The following is a 22,300-nucleotide window of genomic DNA, read 5'->3' on the forward strand; positions in this document are numbered from 1 at the left end:
GGTCAACCATAAAAATAAAAAAATAATAAAAGATAGTGTATTTAATGCCATTTCATTGAAATCAATACTTCTAAAAAGTATCAATTTTATTTATACAATTGCACCCTTAGTTATAAAATATAAATATGAAAGAGACTAGAATTTATTCAATTAGATCATTAGTTAACTCATGGTGCATGAAATTTATATAAATAAAAATTAATATTTATTAAGGTTACATGATAATTAATTTAATTATTTCTTATATTTATAATACCAATGCATCGTGGTAATATTTTTATTTTTCATATTTACTTAAAATACTCTAAATGTTTGTATATTTACAAATAAGTAAAATTGAGCTTTGATCAATATACTTATTTATATTAATAATCATGGGTTAATATTATAAATGATCACTAAACTACAGAGCATGTATCAAATTAGTTCCAAATAAATTTATTTCATAACGAGTACAAAACTTTATTGATTCCTACTTGGTATAATAGGAAAACATTTTTAAAAGGACAAAATTTTAATATTAAATTAAAAAATAGTGTAAAAATAAATTATTGAAAACATAAAATTAAAAAAAATGAATGAATGGATTAGAGAAATGAAATAAAAAACAACTAGAATTAAGTAAAAGGGTAATAGTGTAAAATTATTTGAGCATTAAATGACTTATTTGAAACATTAATAGTCATACTATCTAAATTTACTAAAATGTCATTTTATGGCCAGCCATAACGTGGCTGCATAGCATTTCCCCAAAATAAACACCTTGCACACATATGTACATAACATACATGCATTGCAAAAACACATACACATAATACATGCATTGCACATAATACACACTATATACACAAAATACAAACAATGTGATAGTCACACACAATACACATAAAATACACACTAGACACACTACATGAAAAACACACACTACACATACTATACACAAAATAAACCCATACAGAATACACACACTGCACACCCATTATACAAAACACACACGTACACACATATACATACACACTACACAAAATATACAAAATGCACGCCCATAACACACTACATATATTGAGCATAATCAAAGACTACACAAAATATAGAAACACACTATACACAAAGACCAATACACAAATCACATACTAATACACAAAATAAACATACAACTGTATAAAAAATTAACACACATTATACACACTGTACACTCAATACACTTATACACACACATACACTACACAATACATAAATTAGACATTATACACAGCCTATACACGCAATACTATAAATAATACAGATGAATATTATACACAAAATACATAACACACTATACACAAAATATACACATACTATACAAAATATACACAATTAACAATATTCATGCACTTCAAACACACTTACACACACTACACACAATACACAAAATACATTACGCACAATACACAAAGTAAATAATGCAGTGCACACACTATACACAATGTACACACTATAAATAAAATAAACACATTCTACACAAAATACATGCATTAAAAACACACATACACAAAATACCTAATACACACAACACAGTATGTACACAATAAACATACTATTCACATTGTTTACAAATTAAACACACATACACAGAATACACACAACACACACATACTTAAGATGAAATACACAACACACACTTCAGATGAAATACACACTACACACAATATATGCACACACACACTACACACTCTACACTCCACACACTATATACACTACATACACTATACATTCTATATGTCTCGATACATTATGCTTATCTTATCTAATGACCTAGTCTGACCATATTCTGTTATGTCTCTTTACATTAAGGGAAAATAGATTTGCAAGCAAATTCTCTAGTACAATTACCATAATATTATGAATCTTTTGTTCATCATCAATGTTTGGGATCTTCAAAGATTCACTTCATAAGCACTTCTTCACCTCAGCCTACCTGAAAAAATAACCATGGGCATCCGGTCATAATATTTCCAAGAATTCGGACAATGGAAAAGTTGCATTCCTGTTAATATAGCAAAGCTCGCTGGAAAAAAATAGATTAAAGTTCTAACTCGTCTTAGACAACCCCCTGATTTCAAGTAATGCAACCATCACCAAGTCCATAAACTTTTCATAAAGAATCCAAATGTTACCAAATTATGCTATGAAAATAGTCACGAGGAAACTTCAAGATGGAATTCAAGCATGCCAATAAAATTGTAGAATAAAGAAATTTAAAGCAATTAGCATTATGTTGATTAAAGTATTAATCATTCAGATAATTCAAGACAAAAGAATTTACTTATATGAATTCACAATTTGTAACCGTTGCAGGCTATTTTGTGAAGGAAAGAAAGAAGAAAATAACTTGAGTGCCTTTTATGTTGATTAAAGCTTCAAAATGGCTCACTGGGATAACATGTGTTTGGTGGATATTCAAAGGAAACAAGGCTCAAACATGGGTATCTAGCTGCCCTCTATCCCTATTGCATATTGACCATCCATCATACTTAAATCACTTAACTCATGTAGTTAAAAACCGAACTCATCAAATAAAAGCAAAAATTAATCATTAGGTCAACAAACACATAAAAGCGCACAAAAAACAGTAAGACACAAATGAGCAACACCTCCGCCCACTAAGGCCGTACTCTCAAGTTGGGGCTTACACTGGAAGAAGATTCAAAACGCTGACCAACAGAGAAACAGAAGAATAAAAGAAAAGAAAGGGGCCACCTTGTGTGCTGGTCAGCTTTGCATGTCATTGGATCTCAGGCATGTCTAAGATTGGGAAGTTTTCTATTCTACCCTTGCATCTTCAGAACTGTGTCAGCCCCATTCCTCTCCTATTTCAACTCCTTTCCTCCCTTGCAACAACTCTTGAGGTGGCTGATTTCGTCTGCTCCAACAAGCCTTTATCTTCTTTCTGTGCTTGCATCTCTTTTATTCTTATAGCCAACTTCCTCATTTCATTCCCTCTATCCACTCTCTTTTCTTTTTCACATTTAACTTAAACCTAGCACCAAACCAGAAAGGGCAAATAAAGTTGATCACAAAAAAACTATTAGAAATAAAGCTACAGCATGGAACAAAGGAAGAAGATCATTACAGGAACTGCAGCTAACCTGATAATTATAGACAGGCTTACTTCAGTCGCAAATATAAAAAATTAGCAACTTGCTGAACCAATATGTTAACAAGACGAGCATTTCTCCGAGTATTTTAGGTATTATGTATCAAAATTCTATTTGTAAACTAAAAATGGCATACAATTAGGCAAGATAAAAATGCAACATTCTGATCATTCACGAGCCCAACTCCTTTTTCATGTTTCCCCCTATTTTACTTGATATGGTGTATAGACTATACAGAGCTTTAACTTCTCTAGCAAAATGCTTTAGTGCCAGCAGAAGTAATTTCCAAGAATTCGAACAGTGGAAAAGTTGCATTCCAACGTAATATAGGAAAGCTCGCTGGTAAGAAAATAGATATAGCTCTAACTTGTCTTAGATAAACCCCTAATCTCATGTAATGCAACCAGCACCAAATCCATAAACTGTACATAAAGAATCCAAATGTTACCAAACTCTGCCATGAAACAGCATCAAGATGGAATTCAAGCATGCGAATATAATTATAGAATAAAGAAATCTAAATCAGTTAGCATTAAGTTGATTAATTTATTACACATTCAGATAATTAAGGCAAAAGAATTTATTTATGGATTCACAATTTTTAATCCTTGCAGGCTCTGTTTTGTGAAGGAAAGACCGAAGGAAATAACTTGAAATGCCTTTATGTGTGATGCTTACTTCTTGCTCATATTTGACGAAATGTTGATTGAAATGGTGCTCGAGCCGCTGGTCAGCACAGCTGATGCAAAACAAATCAAACTATAAAATTATTCTTCTGGTGCAAAAAAGCAATCAAAGACTCCCAGTAAGAGAAACTAAAGTAGGACAAATTGCACCATAGTATATATATATATATATATATGTAGTGGAAAATATCAATAATTGTATACCTTAAGTGACTCAAACCCATATAAAGGATGCTTACTGAACGCCCCATATTATCTTTCCCCTAGGAAAGTGACAAGTTTATCTGCTCCACAGGCCATTAGAACAAGCTTACATAAATAAACATTGCCAATGCATCTCTTGTGTCAATTGCCTAAATACGAGGGAAAATAAACAAGTCATAAGTATGATGGTTTAGCAATCAAACCAAGCTGTAAAACATGCATATGCAAGGAATTACTGATCTTCGAAATCATGAACCTATTCAGGTGTCAAGAGATTTGGTGACCTCTCCTGGTTGACATCATAAGAATTAGATCTTGCTCCTAAAACTTCACAAAACCTGATGGACCATCACAATAATGATTTCTCATAAACCTGTTATAAACCTCACAGTCTTCATTTTCATTTGGCATTAAAAATAGAAAATTCTAGACGAGAGATCAAAGAATATCAGTAACCATCAGGATGAGAGTAGCTAGATAATTTCAGAATGTATAGAATCTATTCTCATTGCCATTGCATCTATTAATGTCGAAGCAGACCACACATTATCGTAAAAAAATATTAATAAACAGCAATTATGATTTACATACCTTTTAGCAGTCAGATAGAGGTAGGCGATTAAACTGAAGGCCAACGTTTCTCAAATTATTCCTTGCATATGTTTCCTTTGTGGTCATTGTTTGACTCCCCAAGCAATTTCTGGATGCCAACAATTTGTTTTAGAACAAAGATGTACACGATGGCATGGCTACCATGTAAAACACAAAGAAGAGCGGAAGCTAATAAGAACATATTCATAATATATAAGCTTAGACAGAAGTAAGTCATTATAGTTTTTAGTCTTGAACAGCAGAAGACTCCCTATGAAAATTCACAGAGTTCGAACTCAATCCCTAAACATCAAAATCATTCAAATTAGGGATTATCGTGTTAAACGAGCCATAGCTTTTCGCACTAAGACTATATGACTCCTAAAGGATGGTGTTGGAGTGCTACCTCAAGAACAGTCTCAAGATTGTTAGAGAGCTAAGAAAGAGACAGGGCACGAATACGTATGAAGCTTCAAAATGGCTCACTGGGATAACGTGTGTTTGGTGGATATTCAAAGGAAACAAGGCTCAAACATGGGTATCTTAGTTGCCCTCTATCCCTATTGCATATTGACCATACTATATGAAGAATACATGCAAATTAAAGTCACTCAGAAAAAATTAGTGTGTTTTACATCAAGGCTCAATATGGCATTAATCCAACTCAAAACTCATTATTCCATCATTCTTAAATCACTTAACAGGGTCATGTAGTTAAAAACCGAACTCATAAAAAAAGCAAAAATTAATAATTAGGACATGCTCGACTAGCTAATAAAACAAACACATAAAAACACAAACGGCAAGACACAAATGAGCAACCCCTTCGCCCACTAAGGCCATACTCTCAAGTTGGGGCTTACTGTTGAAGAAGACTCAAAACACTGACCAACAGAGAAACAGAAGAATACAAGAATAGAAAGGGGTCACCTTGTGTGCTGGTCAGCTTTGCATGCCATAGGATCTCAGGCATGTCCAAGATTGGGCAGTTTTCTCTTCATCCCCTGCATCTTTAGAACTGTGTCAGCCTCATTATCAACTCCCTTTGTCCCTTGCAACAACTCTTGAGGTGGCTGATTTCGTCTGCTCCAACAGCTCTTTATCTTCTTTCTTTGTTTGAATCACTTTTATTCTTATAGCCAACTTCCTCATTTCATTCCCTCTATCCACTCTCTTTTCTTTTTCACATTTAACTTAAACATAGCACCAAACCGAAATAGGCAAATAAAGTTGATAAAAAAAATTTTATTAGAAACAAAGCTACAGCATGGAACAAAGGAAGAAGACAAGCATTTCATCCGGCTTACTTCATCTGCAAATATAAAAAATTATCAAATATAGACAGGCTTAAACTGAATAGCTTGCAGTTAACATGATAATTATAGACATGCTTACTTCATCGGCAAATATAAAAATTAGCAAACCAGATAGAAAAATTAGCAACTTGCTAAACCAATATGTTAACAAGACAAGCAATTCTCCGAGTATATTAGGTATTATATATAAAAATATTCTGCCATTGTACATAACTAGCACAACTAGCATGAATGGATCAGCCTTCCATTGTTGCAGATGATCAATAAATATTCTGCCACCAACACAATAAGTATAATGGATTTTTCATAACTGAACCGGTCAAAATCAAATGGTACAAGTTGACATTTTCTATCATACATGAACACTATTTGTAGCTCCAATTTCATTTAGCTAGATAACATTTAACAAATGCATACCCATGAAAACAACCATAGTAATTGATTACTACAGCATAACAATAATAATCAAGTTCTAAATCAACTTGAGGTTCCCTTGCTCTAGCTAAATTATTGCCTTTGTACAAATATTCCACTAAAGTAAAATGACAAGTACACTAACCTCCCGGGCATGATGCCGAATTCTGAATGTTACACCCTCTTTCTCCCGGTTAGTACTGATGTTTAGCTGAAAATGTTACATATGTAGCTTTGGGAAGATTTGAAAATATATCCAGCAATGATATGAATCCAATAGGTGTCTGATCTAGCACACCATTGTAAACATACAGTAAAGAGACACAATTTGTTCGATAGTAAAATATATCTATTCAACAAATGCAGGTAAAAGTCCGATAAAATAACAATTAGCAGATGAGAAAAATGAGTTGGGTGTATTATTACGGTTCATCTTAATGTTTTACTGATTGACAGAAAATGGCTTTAGTTGCCCTTCTTCTCATGCTACCCATAATAGACATAAATAGAACTATGTCAATCAAAATACTGCGTGAAAAAGGAAAACCCTACTATACAACGATTATAACGCTGATTACCTTCTCAAAAGGATCCACACAATCTTGGTTGACTTCAAAATCCTCTTCCAGTCATTTCCATCTACCTCATATTCTTTTGATTGTAAATATGTTTCACCAGCACCAATAATAAAATTACAGTATCAGAAGGGTTATGCTAAAATATGTAATGCACAATTTAAAATCAGAACAGTCAGCATTAAGTTGATTAATGTATTAATCATTCAGATAACTAAGGCACAATAACTTAATTACGGATTCACAAATCATAATCCTTGCAGGCTCTATTTTGTGATGGAAAGACGGCAGAAAACAAATTGAAATGCCTTTTGATTTGTAATGCTTACTTCTTGCTCACGTTTGACGAGATGTTGATCGAAATGGTGCTCGAGCCGCTCGTCAGCATAACTGATGCAAAATAGTTCAAAATATAAAGTTATTCTTCTGGTGCAATAAAAGCAATCAAAGACTCCAAGTAAGATTATCTAAAGTGGGACAAATTGCACCATAGTGGAAAATATCAATCATTGCATACCTTAACTGACTCAAATCCATATCAAGGATGCTTACTGACCGCCCCATATTGTCTTTCCCCTAGGAAAATGACAAGTTTATCTGTTTCACAAGCCATTTGAACAAGCCCAATGCATCTCTTGTGTCAATTGCCCAAATATGAGGGAAAATAAACATGTCATAAGTGTGATGGTTTAGCTATTAAACCAAGCTGTAAAACACTCATATACGAGTAATTATTGATCTTTGAAATCATGAACCTATTCTGGTGTCAGAGATTTGGTGACCTCATCCTTTCGTGTTCATACCCTCCAGGTTGACATCATAAGAATCAGATCTTGCTCATAAAACTTCACAAAACTTGATGGACCATAACAATAATGATTTCTCATAAACGGTGCTATAAATCTCAGTCTTCATTTTCGTTTTGGCATTAAAAATAGAAAATTCTCAACGAGAGATCAAAGAATATCAGTAACAGGATGAGAGTAGCTAGATAATTTCAGAATGTATAGGATCCTGATTTTTTCAAAGAATTTTCCCGTCTCATAAAGAACTCACAGTAAAAAGCTCACATCGATATAATTAAGCCAAAAATAATTTATTTATAATTTTAAAAACCTAAAAGAACATATAAATGTAACATATCCTATATCTAGAATTAAGTGGCATGTATAATACGTTATCAAAACTTTATCATCACTATGACAAGGAAATTCTAATCATAAGTCACAAAGACACCCACCCACATTATGGTCTCAAACAAATGTACATAACTAGCACAACTAGCATGAATGGATCAGCCTTTCATTGTTGCAGATGATCAATAAATATTCTGCCACCAATACAATAAGTCTAACGGATTGGATCAACCTAACTAGCACAACTAGCATGAATGGATCAACCTAATCTCAGGTAATGCAACCAGCACCAAGTCCATAAACCATAAAGAGTCCAAATGGACAGCATGATATCCCTCTAAGCAAAAGCATTGGATCCTCCTCCAATCTCTTAGCATGATCAACTGCTTCACAACTCTACAAATAGGAAACAAGTATAATTCGGCTCCAGTTTAGGGCTAGAATGCTAGATAGGTACGGAAGCAATGAGATTAGAAGTACTATTTGGATTGCTAGATACAAACCTTTTTAGCTTCTGGTTCTCAACAATCATAAGAGTGCTCCAGAAGCACTTATCGAAAAAGGGCTAAACATCGACGAAGAAGAAGCCGTGGAATATCAATGGCCCTGATGAAAATCGGAACTTAATTATCAGGGTTCAATCCAAATTCCGAATTAAATGAACAGCGGCATGGATTTTAAAGAGAACAGTAGGAGTACCTTGTGAAGGGAGGTCGATATTTATCCCCTTTTATTAATATCCCGAAGCAGAGCCTCGTATTTATCAGGGTGACCCTTCTCATAGTAGCTGATAAGGGGTATGTTAGGCACTCTGAAGTCGTGTAAAATCAATGGCCCTAATAAAAAATCGAAACTTAATTATCGTCGTTCAATCTATATTTTAAATTAAATGAAGAGCGGTATAGATTTTAAACAGAACAATAGGAATACTTTGAGAAGGGAAGTCGGTATATATGCCCTTTTGCTAATATCCCAAAGCAGAGCCCCGGATTAATCAGGGAGACCTTTCTGACAGTAGCCGATCAGGAGAATGTTCGGCACTCTGAAATCCAGTCATCTAGCACAGCCTTGGCTTCTTCGAGATCTCCATGCTTTATCAATGAGCCCATCACGAAGCTTCTTGTTCTCTTCCTCCAACAGCCCAGATCTCTCTTGCATAAATGCCATATCCCATCTGACCCACATCGGCTCTCTAGCCTTGCTCGCTGCTCGTCTAGCCATGGTGATTGTGTGCTATGGAAACACAACATTAATCCCCTAATCAATCACACATTCTCAAACAACGTTGCTTTTCAAGTAATATGAAGATAAGGTTACTTGCATTTTTTGCTTTCTTGACATTCTCCGTTTCTTTTGAGCTCTTTTTGTTTGCCTATTGTGAAGTTTCTCTACAGAATTTTCTCCATCTTTGGTTTTCTCGTTGTTGGCATGTAAGATTTCACTCAATGTTGGTAGTCCGACATGACTTCTACCTCCTACAAAATGCAGACCACACATCAATTCTACGAACATTTTAATCATTTGATTCATTATTTCATAATTAGAATAAAATGGGACCATCAATCTTAGGATGAAATTCAACACATCAAAACAGAACAAAATTATTATAGTTCGAATTGAATTCCTAAAAATGAAAAATCATTTAAATTAGGGATTCTCATGTTAAACGAGTTATAGCTTTTCACACAAAGAAAACTGTGATTCCTTAACGATAGAGTTGGTGTGCTACCTCAAGAGCAGTCTCAAGATTGTTAGAGAGATGAGAAAGAAACTTGTCCAATGAATCAAACCCTCTCAGCAAAGCACTGAATCCTCCTTAAATCACTTAGCATGATAGACTGCTTCAGAACTGTGAAGACCAAGCACAATCCAGCTCCAGGTTAGGGAAAAGTAGATATGAAATCAATGATATTAGAAGTACTATTTAGACTTGGAAAAAACTCACATTTTCTTGGAACTCTTTCTTTGATACTGCTTTATACTTTTTTTCTAGATCTGTGACACCAATTTTTTCTTTTCTTTTTCTTCTTTTCTCTTTTTTTTCTTCCCACAGATCTGCTTTCTCTTTTTTCCTTCTTTTTTCTTTTTCTTTTTTCCTTTTTTTCTCTCCATTTTGCTTTTATTCCTACCCCTTCCATGTTTCTATTTACACTTTCTGCCCTAATGTTGGCTGACTACAATCAATATCTCACAAGAAGATGAGATATCATGTGACGTCAGGTTGTCGAAAGTTGAAACTTTCATCTTCAAAACCTTTTTGCGGAGACAAAAATCAAACCGCATTCCCCATAGCAAGCTCTCATAAGAAGATGAGATATCATGTGATGCCAGCTGGTGGTACTCGAAAATGCAGGAACTGGGTTACCCTCGTCAAGTATGCATTGTCATTTTCCTGTCTTGATTGCTCTGCCAAAAGTGCTTCAAGTTGAAGCTTCACCAATTCAACGTCTTCATCTCCCGTTACTCCATCACAAAGTTTCTTGTTCTCTTCCTCCAACAGCCCACATCTCTCTTGCATAAATGCCATATCTCATCTGACCCACATCGGCTCTCTAGCCATGCTCGCTGCTTGTCTCGCCATGGTGATTGTCATCTATGGAAACACAACATTAATCCCATAATCAATCAGACAATATGTTAACAATGCAAGCATTTCTCCACGTATTTAAAGAGACTCATATAGCACCTGCTATCGTTTGCATTTTATGTTGCATCAGCAATAGCATAAACATGAGGAGTGTCCAAAAGCTTCTTTCTGTATCATCCCCATATAGCTGGGCATTTTTAAATGAATTGACTGAAAAAATCCAGGGCCTGCCATTCTCTATGCAAAGCAAAGACAAGGAAATTGTTTATAAGATTTAGAGGCAATCAGTATAAGCAAATAAAATGAAAAGGTTCTCAAATAGAGAATTACATATATATTATCTTGTAATTATCTATACCGATGATTGTGAAGAACTGAAGGCTCGTTCAAATAACTTAGTTCTGCAAGATTATCAACTTAGTCAAGTATCTAAGGATTGGTTGGTAGAAGGTCTTGTGTGGAAACTGTCACAACCTGTAATGATAATGCAGTAAGCGCAAAGTTCTTGTAGAATGCAACAAAAGCAGTGAAGAGATGAAAAATCAAATGAACTAAACACTTACGTCCGATAGCTGAAACAAAGATTCTCCATAGAGTTTGATTTTATTTGCCCAGATTCCCATAGCTGATCATGTAGCCAACCACCTAGCACAAAGATTCTAAAATCATGTTCATCATCATAATGAGTGGCTGAGATCGAAATTCCATTTGTAAACTGAAATTTGCTGATCATTTGGGCAAGATAAAAACGCAGCATTCTGATCATTCATGAGGCCAACTCTTTTTAATGTGTCCTACAATACTGCTTTATATGTTGCATTGACAAACACGGAGCTTAACTACCCCAGCCAATGCTTTAGTGTCGAGGAGAACAAAATGCAAAGAAACCAGACAAAGGACAAGCTGCATTCCAAGCAATATACATATGCCTGCAGGTATGAAAATATATTAAAGCTCAACTTGTTTTAGATAACTACCTAATCTCAGGCAATGCAACCAGAGCCAAGTCAATAAACCATATAGAGTCCAAATGGACAGCATGATAACCCTCTAAGAAAAATCATTGAATCCCTCCTCCAATCGTTTAGCATGATCAACTGCTTCACAACTCTACAAATCCGGAACAAGTACAATTCAACTCCAATTAGGGCTAAATAGGTAGGGAACAATGAGATTAGGACAACTATTTGGAATGCAAAAAACACACCTTTTTTGGCTTTTGGTTCTCAACAATCATGTCATGCGGCTGATAAGAGTGCTCTGGAAGCACTTATCGAAAGAAGGGCTAAACATCGACGAAGAAGAAACCGTGGAATATCAATGGCCCTGATGAAAATCGGAACTTAATTATCAGGGTTCAATCCAAATTCCGAATTAAATGAACAGCGGCATGGATTTTAAATACAGCAGTAGAAATACTTTGGGAAGGGAAGTCGGTATTTATCCCCTTTTGCTATTCCGTAGCCGAGCCTCAGGTTTATCAGAGAGAACCTTCTGACAGTATCCAATCAGGAGTACGTTCGACACTATGAAGTCGTATGTGTGGCAAGTAGAAGTCTAGTCATCTCCCACTGACTTGGCTTCTTCGAGTTCTCCAAGCTTTACCAAAGAGCCCATCATGAAGCTTCTTGTTCTCTTCCTCTAACAGCCCAGATCTCTCTTGCATAAATGCATTATCTATCCCATCTTCTTCACTTCAGTTTTCAATCCATGCTCGCTGCTCGTCTCGCCATGGTGAATGTCAGCTATCGAAATACAACATTAATCATATGATCAATCAACAACCTCAAACAAAGTTGTTTTTCAAGTAATATGAAGGTAATGGCTTACAATTTTTGCACTCTTGAACTTCTCCGTTTTTTAGGCTCTTTTTGTTTGCCTCATGGGAAGATTCTTCATCATGATCATCGTTATTTAGACAACACTTCATCCCCGCATGGTTCAAACAAGGGATAACATAGTATTCCACAGCTTATTCGGGCTATTTTTTGCTTCACATTTTCGTGGATCACTCTATTTTTTTTTCTAGATCTGTGAGACCAATTTTTTCTTTTCTTTTTTTTCCACAGATCTGCTATCTCTTTTTTTCTTCTTTTTTTTTCCTTTTTTCCTCCCCACTTTCGGCCCTAGTGCTGGCTGACATCATGATAACCCTTTAAGCAAAATCATTGAATCCTCTTCCAATCTCTTAGCATGATCAACTGCTTCACAACTCTACAAATCAGAAACAAGTACAATTCAGCTCCAGTTTAGGGCTAAATACGTAGGGAGTCAGTGAGATTAGGAAAACTATTTGGAATGCAAAAAAACATACCTTTTTTGGCTTTTGGTTCTCAACAATCATGTCATGCGGCTGATAAGAGTGCTCTGGAAGCACTTATCGAAAGAAGGGCTAAACATCGACGAAGAAGAAGCCGTGGAATATCAATGGCCCTGATGAAAATCGGAACTTAATTATCAGGGTTCAATCCAAATCCGAATTAAAATGAACAGCGGCATTGATTTTAAATAGAGCAGTAGAAATACTTTGGGAAGGGAAGTCGGTATTTATCCCCTTTTGCTAATATTCCGTAGCCGAGCCTCAGATTTATCAGAGAGAACCTTCTGACAGTAGCCAATCAGGAGTACGTTCGACACTCTGAAGTTTTATGTGTGGCAAGTAGAAGTCTAGTCATCTCCCACGGACTTGGCTTCTTCGAGTTCTCCAAGCTTTACCAAAGAGCCCATCATGAAGCTTCTTGTTCTCTTCCTCCAACAGCCCAGATCTCTCTTGCATAAATGCATTATCTATCCCATCTTCTTCACTTCAGTTTTCAAGCCATGCTCGCTGCTCGTCTCGCCATGGTGAATGTCAGCTATCGAAATACAACATTAATCATATAATCAATCAACAACCTCAAACAAAGTTGTTTTTCAAGTAATATGAAGGTAAGGGCTTACAATTTTTGCTTTCTTGAACTACTCCGTTTTTTTTAGGCTCTTTTTGTTTGCCTCATGGGAAGATTCTTCATCATGACCATCGTTATTTAGACAACACTTCATCCCCACATGGTTCAAACAAGGGGATAACGTAGTATTCCACAGCTTATTCGGGCTATTTTTTGCTTCACATTTTCGTGGATCACTCTATTTTTTATTCTAGATCTGTGAGACCAATTTTTTCTTTCTTTTTTTTTCCACAGATCTGCTATCTCTTTTTTTTTCTTTTTCTATTTTTTTTCCTTTTTTTCTCCCCACTTTCTGCCCTAGTGCTGGCTGACATCATGATAACCCTTTAAGCAAAATCATTGAATCCTCCTCCAATCTCTTAGCATGATCAACTGCTTCACAACTCTACAATCGGAAATAAGTACAATTCAGCTCCAGTTTAGGGCTAAATAGGTAGGGAGTCAATGAGATTAGGAAAACTATTTGGAATGCAAAAAACACACCTTTTTTGGCTTCTTGTTCTCAACAATCATTGCAAGCAGCTGATTAGAGTGCTCCAGAAGAAGAAGAAGATGCTGTAGAAGATCGATGGCTCTGATGAAAATGGGAATTAATTATCAGCGTCCAATCCATATATTGAATTAAATGAAGAGCGGCATAGATTTTAAAGAGAGGAGTAGGAATACTTTGGGAAGGGAAGTCAGTATTTATCCCCTGTTGGTAATATCCCGAAACCGAGCCTCGGATTTATCGGGGAGACCCTTATGACAGTATCCCATCAGCAGTATGTTCGGCACTCTGAAGTCGTAGAAGTAAAGTCATCTAGCAAAGCCTTGGCTTCTTCGAGATCTCCAAGCTTTACCAAAGAGCCCATCATGAAGCTTCTTGTTCTCTTCCTCCAACAGCCCAGATCTCTCTTGCATAAATGCATTATCTATCCCATCTTCTTCACTTCAGTTTTCAAGCCATGCTCGCTGCTCGTCTCGCCAGGGTGAATGTCAGCTATGGAAATACAACATTAATCATATAATCAATCAACAACCTCAAACAAAGTTGTTTTTCAAGTAATATGATGGTAAGGGCTTACAATTTTTGTTCTCTTGAACTTCTCCGGGTTTTTTCAGGCTCTTTTTGTTTGCCTCATGGGAAGGTTCTTCATCATGATCATCGTTATTTAGACAACACTTCATCCCCACATGGTTCAAACAAGGGGATAACGTAGTATTCCACAGCTTATTCGGGCTATTTTTTGCTTCACATTTTCGTGGATCACTCTTTTTTTTTCTAGATCTGTGAGACCAATTTTTTTTTCTTTTTCTTTTTCTTCTTTTCTTTTTTTTTTCCACAGATTTGCTATCTCTTTTTTTTCTTCTTTTTTCTTTTTTTTTCCTTTTTTTCTCCCCACTTTCTGCCAAGTGCTGGCTGACTACAATCAATATCACACAAGAAGATGAGATATCATGTGATATCACACCTTTTTGTGGAGACGAAAAATCAAACTGCATTCCCATAGCAAGCTCTCGTAAGAAGATGACATATCATGTGATGTCAAGTGGTGGTACTTCCAAATGCAGGCACACCCACATCTCTCTTGCATAATGTCATGTCCGATATGATCCACTTCAGCTCTGTAGAGCAGAATATAAAAAATTAGCAAAGCGAAAAGATAATTTTAGCAACATGCTAAACCAATATTTTAACAAGGGAAGCATTTCTCTCGGTATTTAAGGTATTATATAGCACCTGCTACCAATGCATGGTATGCTGCATCATCCCCATATAGCTGGAAATTTTTAAATGGATTGACATAATGCCGGATTGACAGAAAGTAATAAAGGGCCTGCCATTCTCTATGCAAAGCAAAGACAAGAAAATTGTTTAAAATTAGAGGCTACATGTATAAACAAATAAAATAAAAAGGTTCTCGAATAGAAAATTACATGGAGTATGTATTATCTTGTAAATATCTATCCTGAAGATTGTGAAGAACTGAAGGCTCGTTCAAATAACTTGGTTGTGCAAGAACGTCATCTTAGTCAATTATCCGAGGAATAGTTTGGTAGAAGGTTTATTGTGGGAACTGTCACAACAAAAGTAGTGAAGAGATGATAAAGCAGTAAGTGCAAAGTTATTGTATAAGCAACAAAAGTAGTGAAGAGATGAAAAATGCAAAGAAACCAGACACAAACAAAGTTGCATACCAACGTGCCTACAGGTAAGGAAATAGATTAAAGCTCTAACATGTTTTAGATAACTACCTAATCTCAGGTAATGCAACCAGCACCAAGTCCATAAACCATAAAGATCCAAATGGACAGCATGATAACCCTCTAAGCAAAAGCATTGGATCCTCCTCCAATCTCTTAGCATGATCAACTGCTTCACAACACTACAAATCGGAAACAAGTACAATTCAGCTCCAGTTTAGGGCTAAATAGGTAGGGAGTCAATGAGATTAGGACAACTATTGGGAATGCAAAAAAACACACCTCTTTGGCTTCTTGTTCTCAACAATCATGTCATGCGGCTGATAAGAGTGCTCCAGAAGCCGTGGAAAATCAATGGCCCTAACAAAAATCGAAACATAACTAACAGTGTTCAATCCATATATTGAATTAAATGATGAGCGGTATAGATTTATAGAGAGCAGTAGGAATACTTTGGGAAGGAAAGTCGGTATTTATCCCCTTTCGGTAATATCCCGAAGCCGAGCCTCAAATTTATTGGGGAGTCCCTTATAACAATATCCCATCAGGAGTACGTTCGACACTCTGAAGTCGTATGTGTGGCAAGTAGAAGTCCAGTCATCTAGCACAGCCTTAGCTCTTCGAGATCTCCAAGCTTTACCAAGGTGCCCATCACGAAGCTTCATGTTCTCTTCCTCCAACAGCCCAGATCTCTGTTGCATAAATGCCATATCCCATCTGATCCACTTCAGATCTCTAGCCTTGCTCGCTGCTCGTCTTGCCATGTCATTGTCAGCTATGGAAACACAACATTAATCCTATAATCAATCAAACAACCTCAAACAATGTTGTTTTTCAAGTAATATGATGAGTAGGGTACCTACAATTTTTGCTTTCTTGACATTCTCTGTTTCTTTTGAGCTCTTTTTTGTTTGCCTCTTGTGAACTTTCTCTACAAAATTTTCTCCATTTTTCAAGTTGATGATCTTGCACAGCTAAGAAAACTATGATCCCTTAACGATGGAGTTGGTGTGCTTCCTCAAAAGCAGTCTCATGATTGTTGAGAGACGAGAAAGAGACTTGGCCACTGAATCAAACCCTCTCAGCAAAAGCACTGAATCCTCCTTAAATCACTTAGCACGATCAACTGCTTATGAACTCTGGAAACAAGCACAATCCAGTTCAAGGTTAGGGAAACACAAAAACGAAATCAATGATATTAGAAGTACTATTAAGACTGCAAGAAACTCACATTTTCTTGGAACTCTTTCTTTGATTCTGCTCTCTATATTTTTTCTAGATCTGTGACACAATTTTTTCTTTTTTTCTTTTCTTTTTTTCTTTTCTTTTTATTTTTCAACAGATCTGCTTTCTCTTTTTTTCTTATTTTTCATTTTTTTTTTCCTTTTTTCTCCTCATTTTGCTCTTATTCTACCCCTTCCATGTTTCTTTTTTCACTCTCTGCCCTATTGTTGGCTGACTACAATCAATATCCACAAGAAGATGAGATATCATCTGATGTCAGATTGTCGAAAGTTGAAACTCTCATCTTCAACACCTTTTTGCGGAGACGAAAAATCAAACCGCATTCCCCATAGCAAGCTCTCATAAGAAGATGAGATATAATGTGATGTCAGGTGGTGGTACTTCCAAACGCAAGCACACCCACATCTCTGTTGCATAATGTCATATCCGATCTGATCCACTTCAGCTCTGTAAGGCAGAAATATCAAAAATTAGCAAAGCGGAAAGAGAAAATTAGCAACTTGCTGAACCAATATTTTGAACAAGGGAAGCATTTCTCCAGTTATTTGAGGTATTATATAGCACCTGCTACCAATGCATGGTATGCTGCATCATCCCCATATAGCTGGACATTTTAAATGATTGCCGGATTGACAGAAAGTAATAAAGGGCGTGCCATTCTCTATGCAAAGCAAAGACAAGAAAATTGTTTAAAATTAGAGGCAATCTGTATACACAAATAAAATAAAAGGTTCTCGAATAGAAAATTACATGGAGTGTGTATTTTCTTGTAAATATCTACACAGAAGATTGTGAAGAACTGAAGGCTCGTTCAAATAACTTAGTTGTGCAAGATCATCATCTGAGTCAACTATCTGAGGAACGGTTGGTAGAAGGTTTATCAACCTGTAGTGATAAAGCAGTGAGTGCAAAGTTCTTGTAGAAGCAACAAAAGCAGTGAAGAGATGAAAATTCAAAGAAACCAGACATAAGAAAAGTTGCATTCTAACGTGCCTGCAGGTAAGAATATAGATTAAAGCTCTAACTTGTTTCAGATAACTACCTAATCTCAGGTAACGCAACCTGAACCAAGTCCATAAACCATAAAGAGTCCAAATGGACATCATGATAACCCTCTAAGCAAAATCATTGAATCCTCCTCCAATCTCTTAGCATGAACAACTGCTTCACAACTCTACAAATCGGAAACAAGTACAATTCAGCTCCAGTTTAGGGCTAAATAGGTAGGGAGTCAATGAGATTAGGAAAACTATTTGGAATGCAAAAAACACACCTTTTTTGGCTTTTGGTTCTCAACAATCATGTCATGCGGCTGATAAGAGTGCTCCAGAAGAAGATGTCGTGGAAGATCGATGGCTCTGATGAAAATGGGAATTAATTATCAACGTTCAATCCATATATTTGGAAAGGGATGTCGGTATTTATCCCCTCTTGGTAATATCCCAAAGCTGAGCCTCGGATTTATCAGGGTGACCCTTTTGACAGTATCCCGTCAGCAGTATGTTCGGCAAAGTCGTATGTGTGGCAAGTAGAAGTCCAGTCATCTAGCACAGCCTTGCTTCTTCGAGATCTCCAAGCTTTACCAAAGAGCCCATCACGAAGCTTCTTGTTCTCTTCCTCCAACAGCCCAGACCGCTCTTGCTTAAATGCCATATCCCATCTGATCCACTTTAGCTCTCTAGCCTTGCTAGCTGCTCGTCTAGCCATGGTCTTTGTCAGCTATGGAAACACAACATTAATCCTATAATGAATCAGACAACCTTAAACAATGTAGTTTTTCAAGTAATATGATGATAAGGGTACCTACATTTTTTGCTTTCTTGACACTCTCTGTTTCTTTTGAGCTCTTTTTTGTTTGCCTCTTGTGAAGCTTCTCTACAGAATTTTCTCCATCTTTGGCTAAGTTGATGATCTTGCACAACTAAGAACACTATGATTCCTTAACGGTGGACTTGGTGTGCTACCTCAAGAGCAGTCTCAAGTTTGTTTGAGAGATGAGAAAGTGACTTGGCCACTGAATCAAACCCTCTCAGCAAAAACACTGAATCCTCCTTAAATCAATTAGCACGATCAATGCTTATGAACTCTGGAAACAAGCACAATCCAGCTCAAGGTTAGGGAAAAATAAATACGAAATCAAAGATATTAGAAGTACTATTTAGACTGCAAGAAACTCACGTTTTCTTGGAACTCTGTCTTTGATTCTGCTCTCTATTTTTTTTCTAGATCTGTGACACAATTTTTTCTTTTTTTCTTTTCTTTTTTTTCAACAGATCTGCTTTCTCTTTTTTTTCTTCTTTTTCTTTTTCTTTTTTTCTTTTTTTCCTCATTTTGCTCTTATTCTACCCCTTCCATGTTTCATTTTTCACTTTCTGCACTATTGTTGGCTGACTACAATCAATATCCACAAGAAGATGAGATATCATGTGATGTCAGGTTGTCGAAAGTTGAAACTCTCATCTTCAACATCTTTCTGGAGAGACGAAAAATCAAACCGCATTCCCCATAGCAAGCTCTCATAAGAAGATGAGATATCATGTGATGTCAGGTGGTGGTACTTCACAATTCAGGCACACACAGATCTCTCTTGCATAATGTCATATCCAATCTGATCCACTTCAGCTCTGTACGACAGAAATATAAAAAATTAGCAAAGCGGAAGAGAAAATTAGCAACTTGCTGAACCTATATTTTAGAACAAGGGAAGCATTCTCCAGTTATTTGAGTTATTATATAGCACCTGCTACCACTGCATGGAATGCTGCGTCATCCCCATATAGCTGGACATTTTAAATGAATCTGAGTCAACCATCTGAGGAACAGATGGTAGAAGGTTTATTGTGGGAACTGTCATAACCTGTAGTGATAAAGTAGTGAGTGCAAAGTTCTTGTAGAAGCAACAAAAGCAGTGAAGAGATGAAAAATTCAAAGAAACCAGACATAAGAAAGTTGCATTCTAACGAGCCTGCAGGTAAGGAAATAGATTAAAGCTCTAACTTGTTTTAGATAACTACCTAATCTCAGGTACGCAACCAGCACCAAGTCGATAAACCATAAAGAACTCAAATAAACAACATGATAACCCTCTAAGCAAAAGCATTGAATACTCCTTCAATCTCTTAGCATGAACAACTGCTTCACAACTCTAAAAATCGGAAACAAGTACAATTCAGCTCCATTTTAGGGCTAAATAGGAAGGGAGTCAATGAGATTAGGACAACTATTTGGAATGCAAAAAACACACCTTTTTGGCTTTTGGTTCTCAACAATCATGTCATGCGGCTGATAAGAGTGCTCCAGAAGCCTAGGAAAATCGATGGCCCTAATGAAAATCGGAAATTAATTATCAGGGTTCAATCCATATATTGAATTAAATGAAGAGCGGTATAGATTTTAAAGAGAGCAGTAGAAATACTTTGGGAAGGGAAGTCGGTATTTATCCCCTTTTGGTAATATCCCGAAGCAGAGCCTCGGATTTATCGGGGAGACCCTTCTCACAGTATCCCGTCAGCAGTATGTTCGGCACTCTGAAGTCGTATGTGTGGCAAGTAGAAGTCCAGTCATCTAGCACAGCCTTGGCTTCTTCGAGATCTCCAAGCTTTACCAAAGAGCAGCTATGGAAACACAACATTAATCCTATAATCAATCAGACAACTTCAAACAATGTTGTTTTTCTAGTAATATGATGATAAGGGTACCAACATTTTTTGCTTTCTTGACACTCTCTGTTTCTTTTGAGCTCTTTTTTGTTTGCCTCTTATGAAGCTTCTCTACAGAATTGTGTCCATCTTTGGCTAAGTTGATGATCTTGCACAACTAAGAAAACTATGATCCCTTAACGATGGAGTTGGTGTGCTTCCTCAAGAGCAGTCTCATGATTGTTTGAGAGATGAGAAAGAGACTTGGCCACTGAATCAAACCCTCTCAGCAAAAGCACTGAATCCTCCTTATGAACTCTGGAAACAAGTACAATCCAACTCGAGGTTAGGGAAAAGTAGATATGAAATCAATGATATTCATATTAGAAGTACTATTTAGACAGCAAGAAACTCACATTTTCTTGGAACTCTTTCTTTGATTCTGCTCTCTATTTTTTTCTAGATCTGTGACACAATTTTTTTCTTTTCTTTTTCTTTTCTTTTTTTCTTTTCTTTTCTTTTCTTTTCTTTTTTTCAACAGATCTGCTTTCTCTTTTTTACCTTTTTTTTCAGTTTTTTTTCTTTTTTTCTCCCCTTCCATGTTTCTTTTTTTCACTTTTTGCCCTAGTGTTGGCTGACTACAAATCAATGTCTCACAAGAAGATGAGATATCATGTGATGTCAAGTTGTCGAAAGTTGAAACTCTCATCTTCAACACCTTTTTGCGGAGACGAAAAATCAAACCGCATTCCCCATAGCAAGCTCTCATAAGAAGATGAGATATCATGTGATGTCAGGTGGTGGTGCTTCACAATGCAGGCACACCCACATCTCTCTTGCATAATGTCATATCCGATTTGATCCACTTCAGCTCTGTAGGGCAGAAGAAATATCAAAAATTAGCAAAGCGGGAAAGAGTTAGCAACATGTTGAATCAATATTTTAACAAGGGAAGCATTTATCTAGGTTTTTAACGTATTATATAGCACCGGCTACCATTGTATGGTATGCTGCATCAGCAACAGCATAAAATAATTAGTGACCAAAGCCTTCTTTCTCTATCATCCCCTTATAGCTGGACATTTTTAAATAGATTGACAGAGGCCAGCCATTCTCTATGCTAAGCAAAGACAAAAAAATTGTTATCAATTAGATGCAATCAGTAAAAACAAATAGAATGAAAAGGTTCTTGAATAGAGAATTACATATATATTATCTGTAACTCGTTCAAATAACTTAGTTGTGCAAGATCATCAACTTAGTCAAGTATCTGAGGAATAGTTGGTAGAAGATATTTTGTGGGAACTGTCACAACCTGTAGTGATAATGCAGTAAGTGCATCGTTCTTGTAGAAGTAACAAAAACAGTGAAGTGATGAAAAATCAAATGCACTAACACTCCGTCCGAAAGCAGAACCAAAGCTTTCTCCCATGAGTTTGATTTTATTTGCCCAGATTCCCAGAGCTCATCCTGTCGCCGACACCCAAACACGAAGATTCTAAAATCATGTAATCAAGCACAATGAGTGGCTGAGAGAAAAATTCTATTTTAAACTAGAAATTGCTGAGCATTTGGGGCAAGATAAAAATACAACATTCCGATCATTCATTAGCCCAACTCTTTTTTCATGTGTCCC

The 22,300-nt window shown here is 36.2% G+C and overlaps 1 protein-coding gene and 4 long non-coding RNA genes across 10 annotated transcripts; all 5 read right to left on the reverse strand.

Annotated features, from left to right (window-relative positions):
* Window positions 1-1,732: 1,732 nt before the first annotated feature.
* On the reverse strand, window positions 1,733-14,929 carry LOC121789668. 6 transcript variants are annotated; one of them, XR_006048114.1, is made up of 21 exons: window positions 14,662-14,929; window positions 14,261-14,576; window positions 14,078-14,168; window positions 13,587-13,979; window positions 13,173-13,501; window positions 12,961-13,079; window positions 12,477-12,860; window positions 12,066-12,391; window positions 11,854-11,972; window positions 7,441-8,455; window positions 7,253-7,313; window positions 6,927-6,999; window positions 6,494-6,637; window positions 5,926-5,930; window positions 5,549-5,811; window positions 4,619-4,727; window positions 4,284-4,365; window positions 4,028-4,176; window positions 3,816-3,876; window positions 2,740-3,019; window positions 1,733-1,957 (listed from the first exon to the last, which is right to left on the reverse strand). It is a non-coding gene; the product is annotated as an uncharacterized LOC121789668 (long non-coding RNA). The 6 variants fall into 6 exon arrangements; XR_006048111.1 differs by having other exon boundaries at window positions 5,549-5,930; window positions 6,494-6,559; XR_006048110.1 differs by having other exon boundaries at window positions 5,549-5,930.
* Window positions 8,760-9,414, reverse strand: LOC121789672. The gene is made up of 3 exons (XR_006048121.1): window positions 9,377-9,414; window positions 8,990-9,292; window positions 8,760-8,895 (listed from the first exon to the last, which is right to left on the reverse strand). It is a non-coding gene; the product is annotated as an uncharacterized LOC121789672 (long non-coding RNA).
* On the reverse strand, window positions 10,868-11,232 carry LOC121789670. Its single transcript, XR_006048119.1, has 3 exons — window positions 11,210-11,232; window positions 10,977-11,120; window positions 10,868-10,883 (listed from the first exon to the last, which is right to left on the reverse strand). It is a non-coding gene; the product is annotated as an uncharacterized LOC121789670 (long non-coding RNA).
* Window positions 14,930-15,122: 193 nt separating the features above from the next.
* On the reverse strand, window positions 15,123-18,202 carry LOC121789674 (myosin-2-like). Its single transcript, XM_042188073.1, has 4 exons — window positions 18,069-18,202; window positions 17,777-17,911; window positions 15,318-15,424; window positions 15,123-15,202 (listed from the first exon to the last, which is right to left on the reverse strand). The coding sequence occupies exons 1-4, from the start codon at window positions 18,101-18,103 to the stop codon at window positions 15,123-15,125; spliced, it is 357 nt and encodes a 118-aa protein (XP_042044007.1). The 5' UTR covers window positions 18,104-18,202.
* A 2,980-nt stretch (window positions 18,203-21,182) lies between these two features.
* On the reverse strand, window positions 21,183-21,695 carry LOC121789671. The gene is made up of 2 exons (XR_006048120.1): window positions 21,661-21,695; window positions 21,183-21,537 (listed from the first exon to the last, which is right to left on the reverse strand). It is a non-coding gene; the product is annotated as an uncharacterized LOC121789671 (long non-coding RNA).
* Between the last annotated feature and the right edge of the window lie 605 nt (window positions 21,696-22,300).

The sequence above is a fragment of the Salvia splendens genome, unplaced genomic scaffold (genome assembly GCF_004379255.2).
Source record: "Salvia splendens isolate huo1 unplaced genomic scaffold, SspV2 ctg307, whole genome shotgun sequence".
Taxonomy (NCBI): Eukaryota; Viridiplantae; Streptophyta; class Magnoliopsida; order Lamiales; family Lamiaceae; genus Salvia; species Salvia splendens.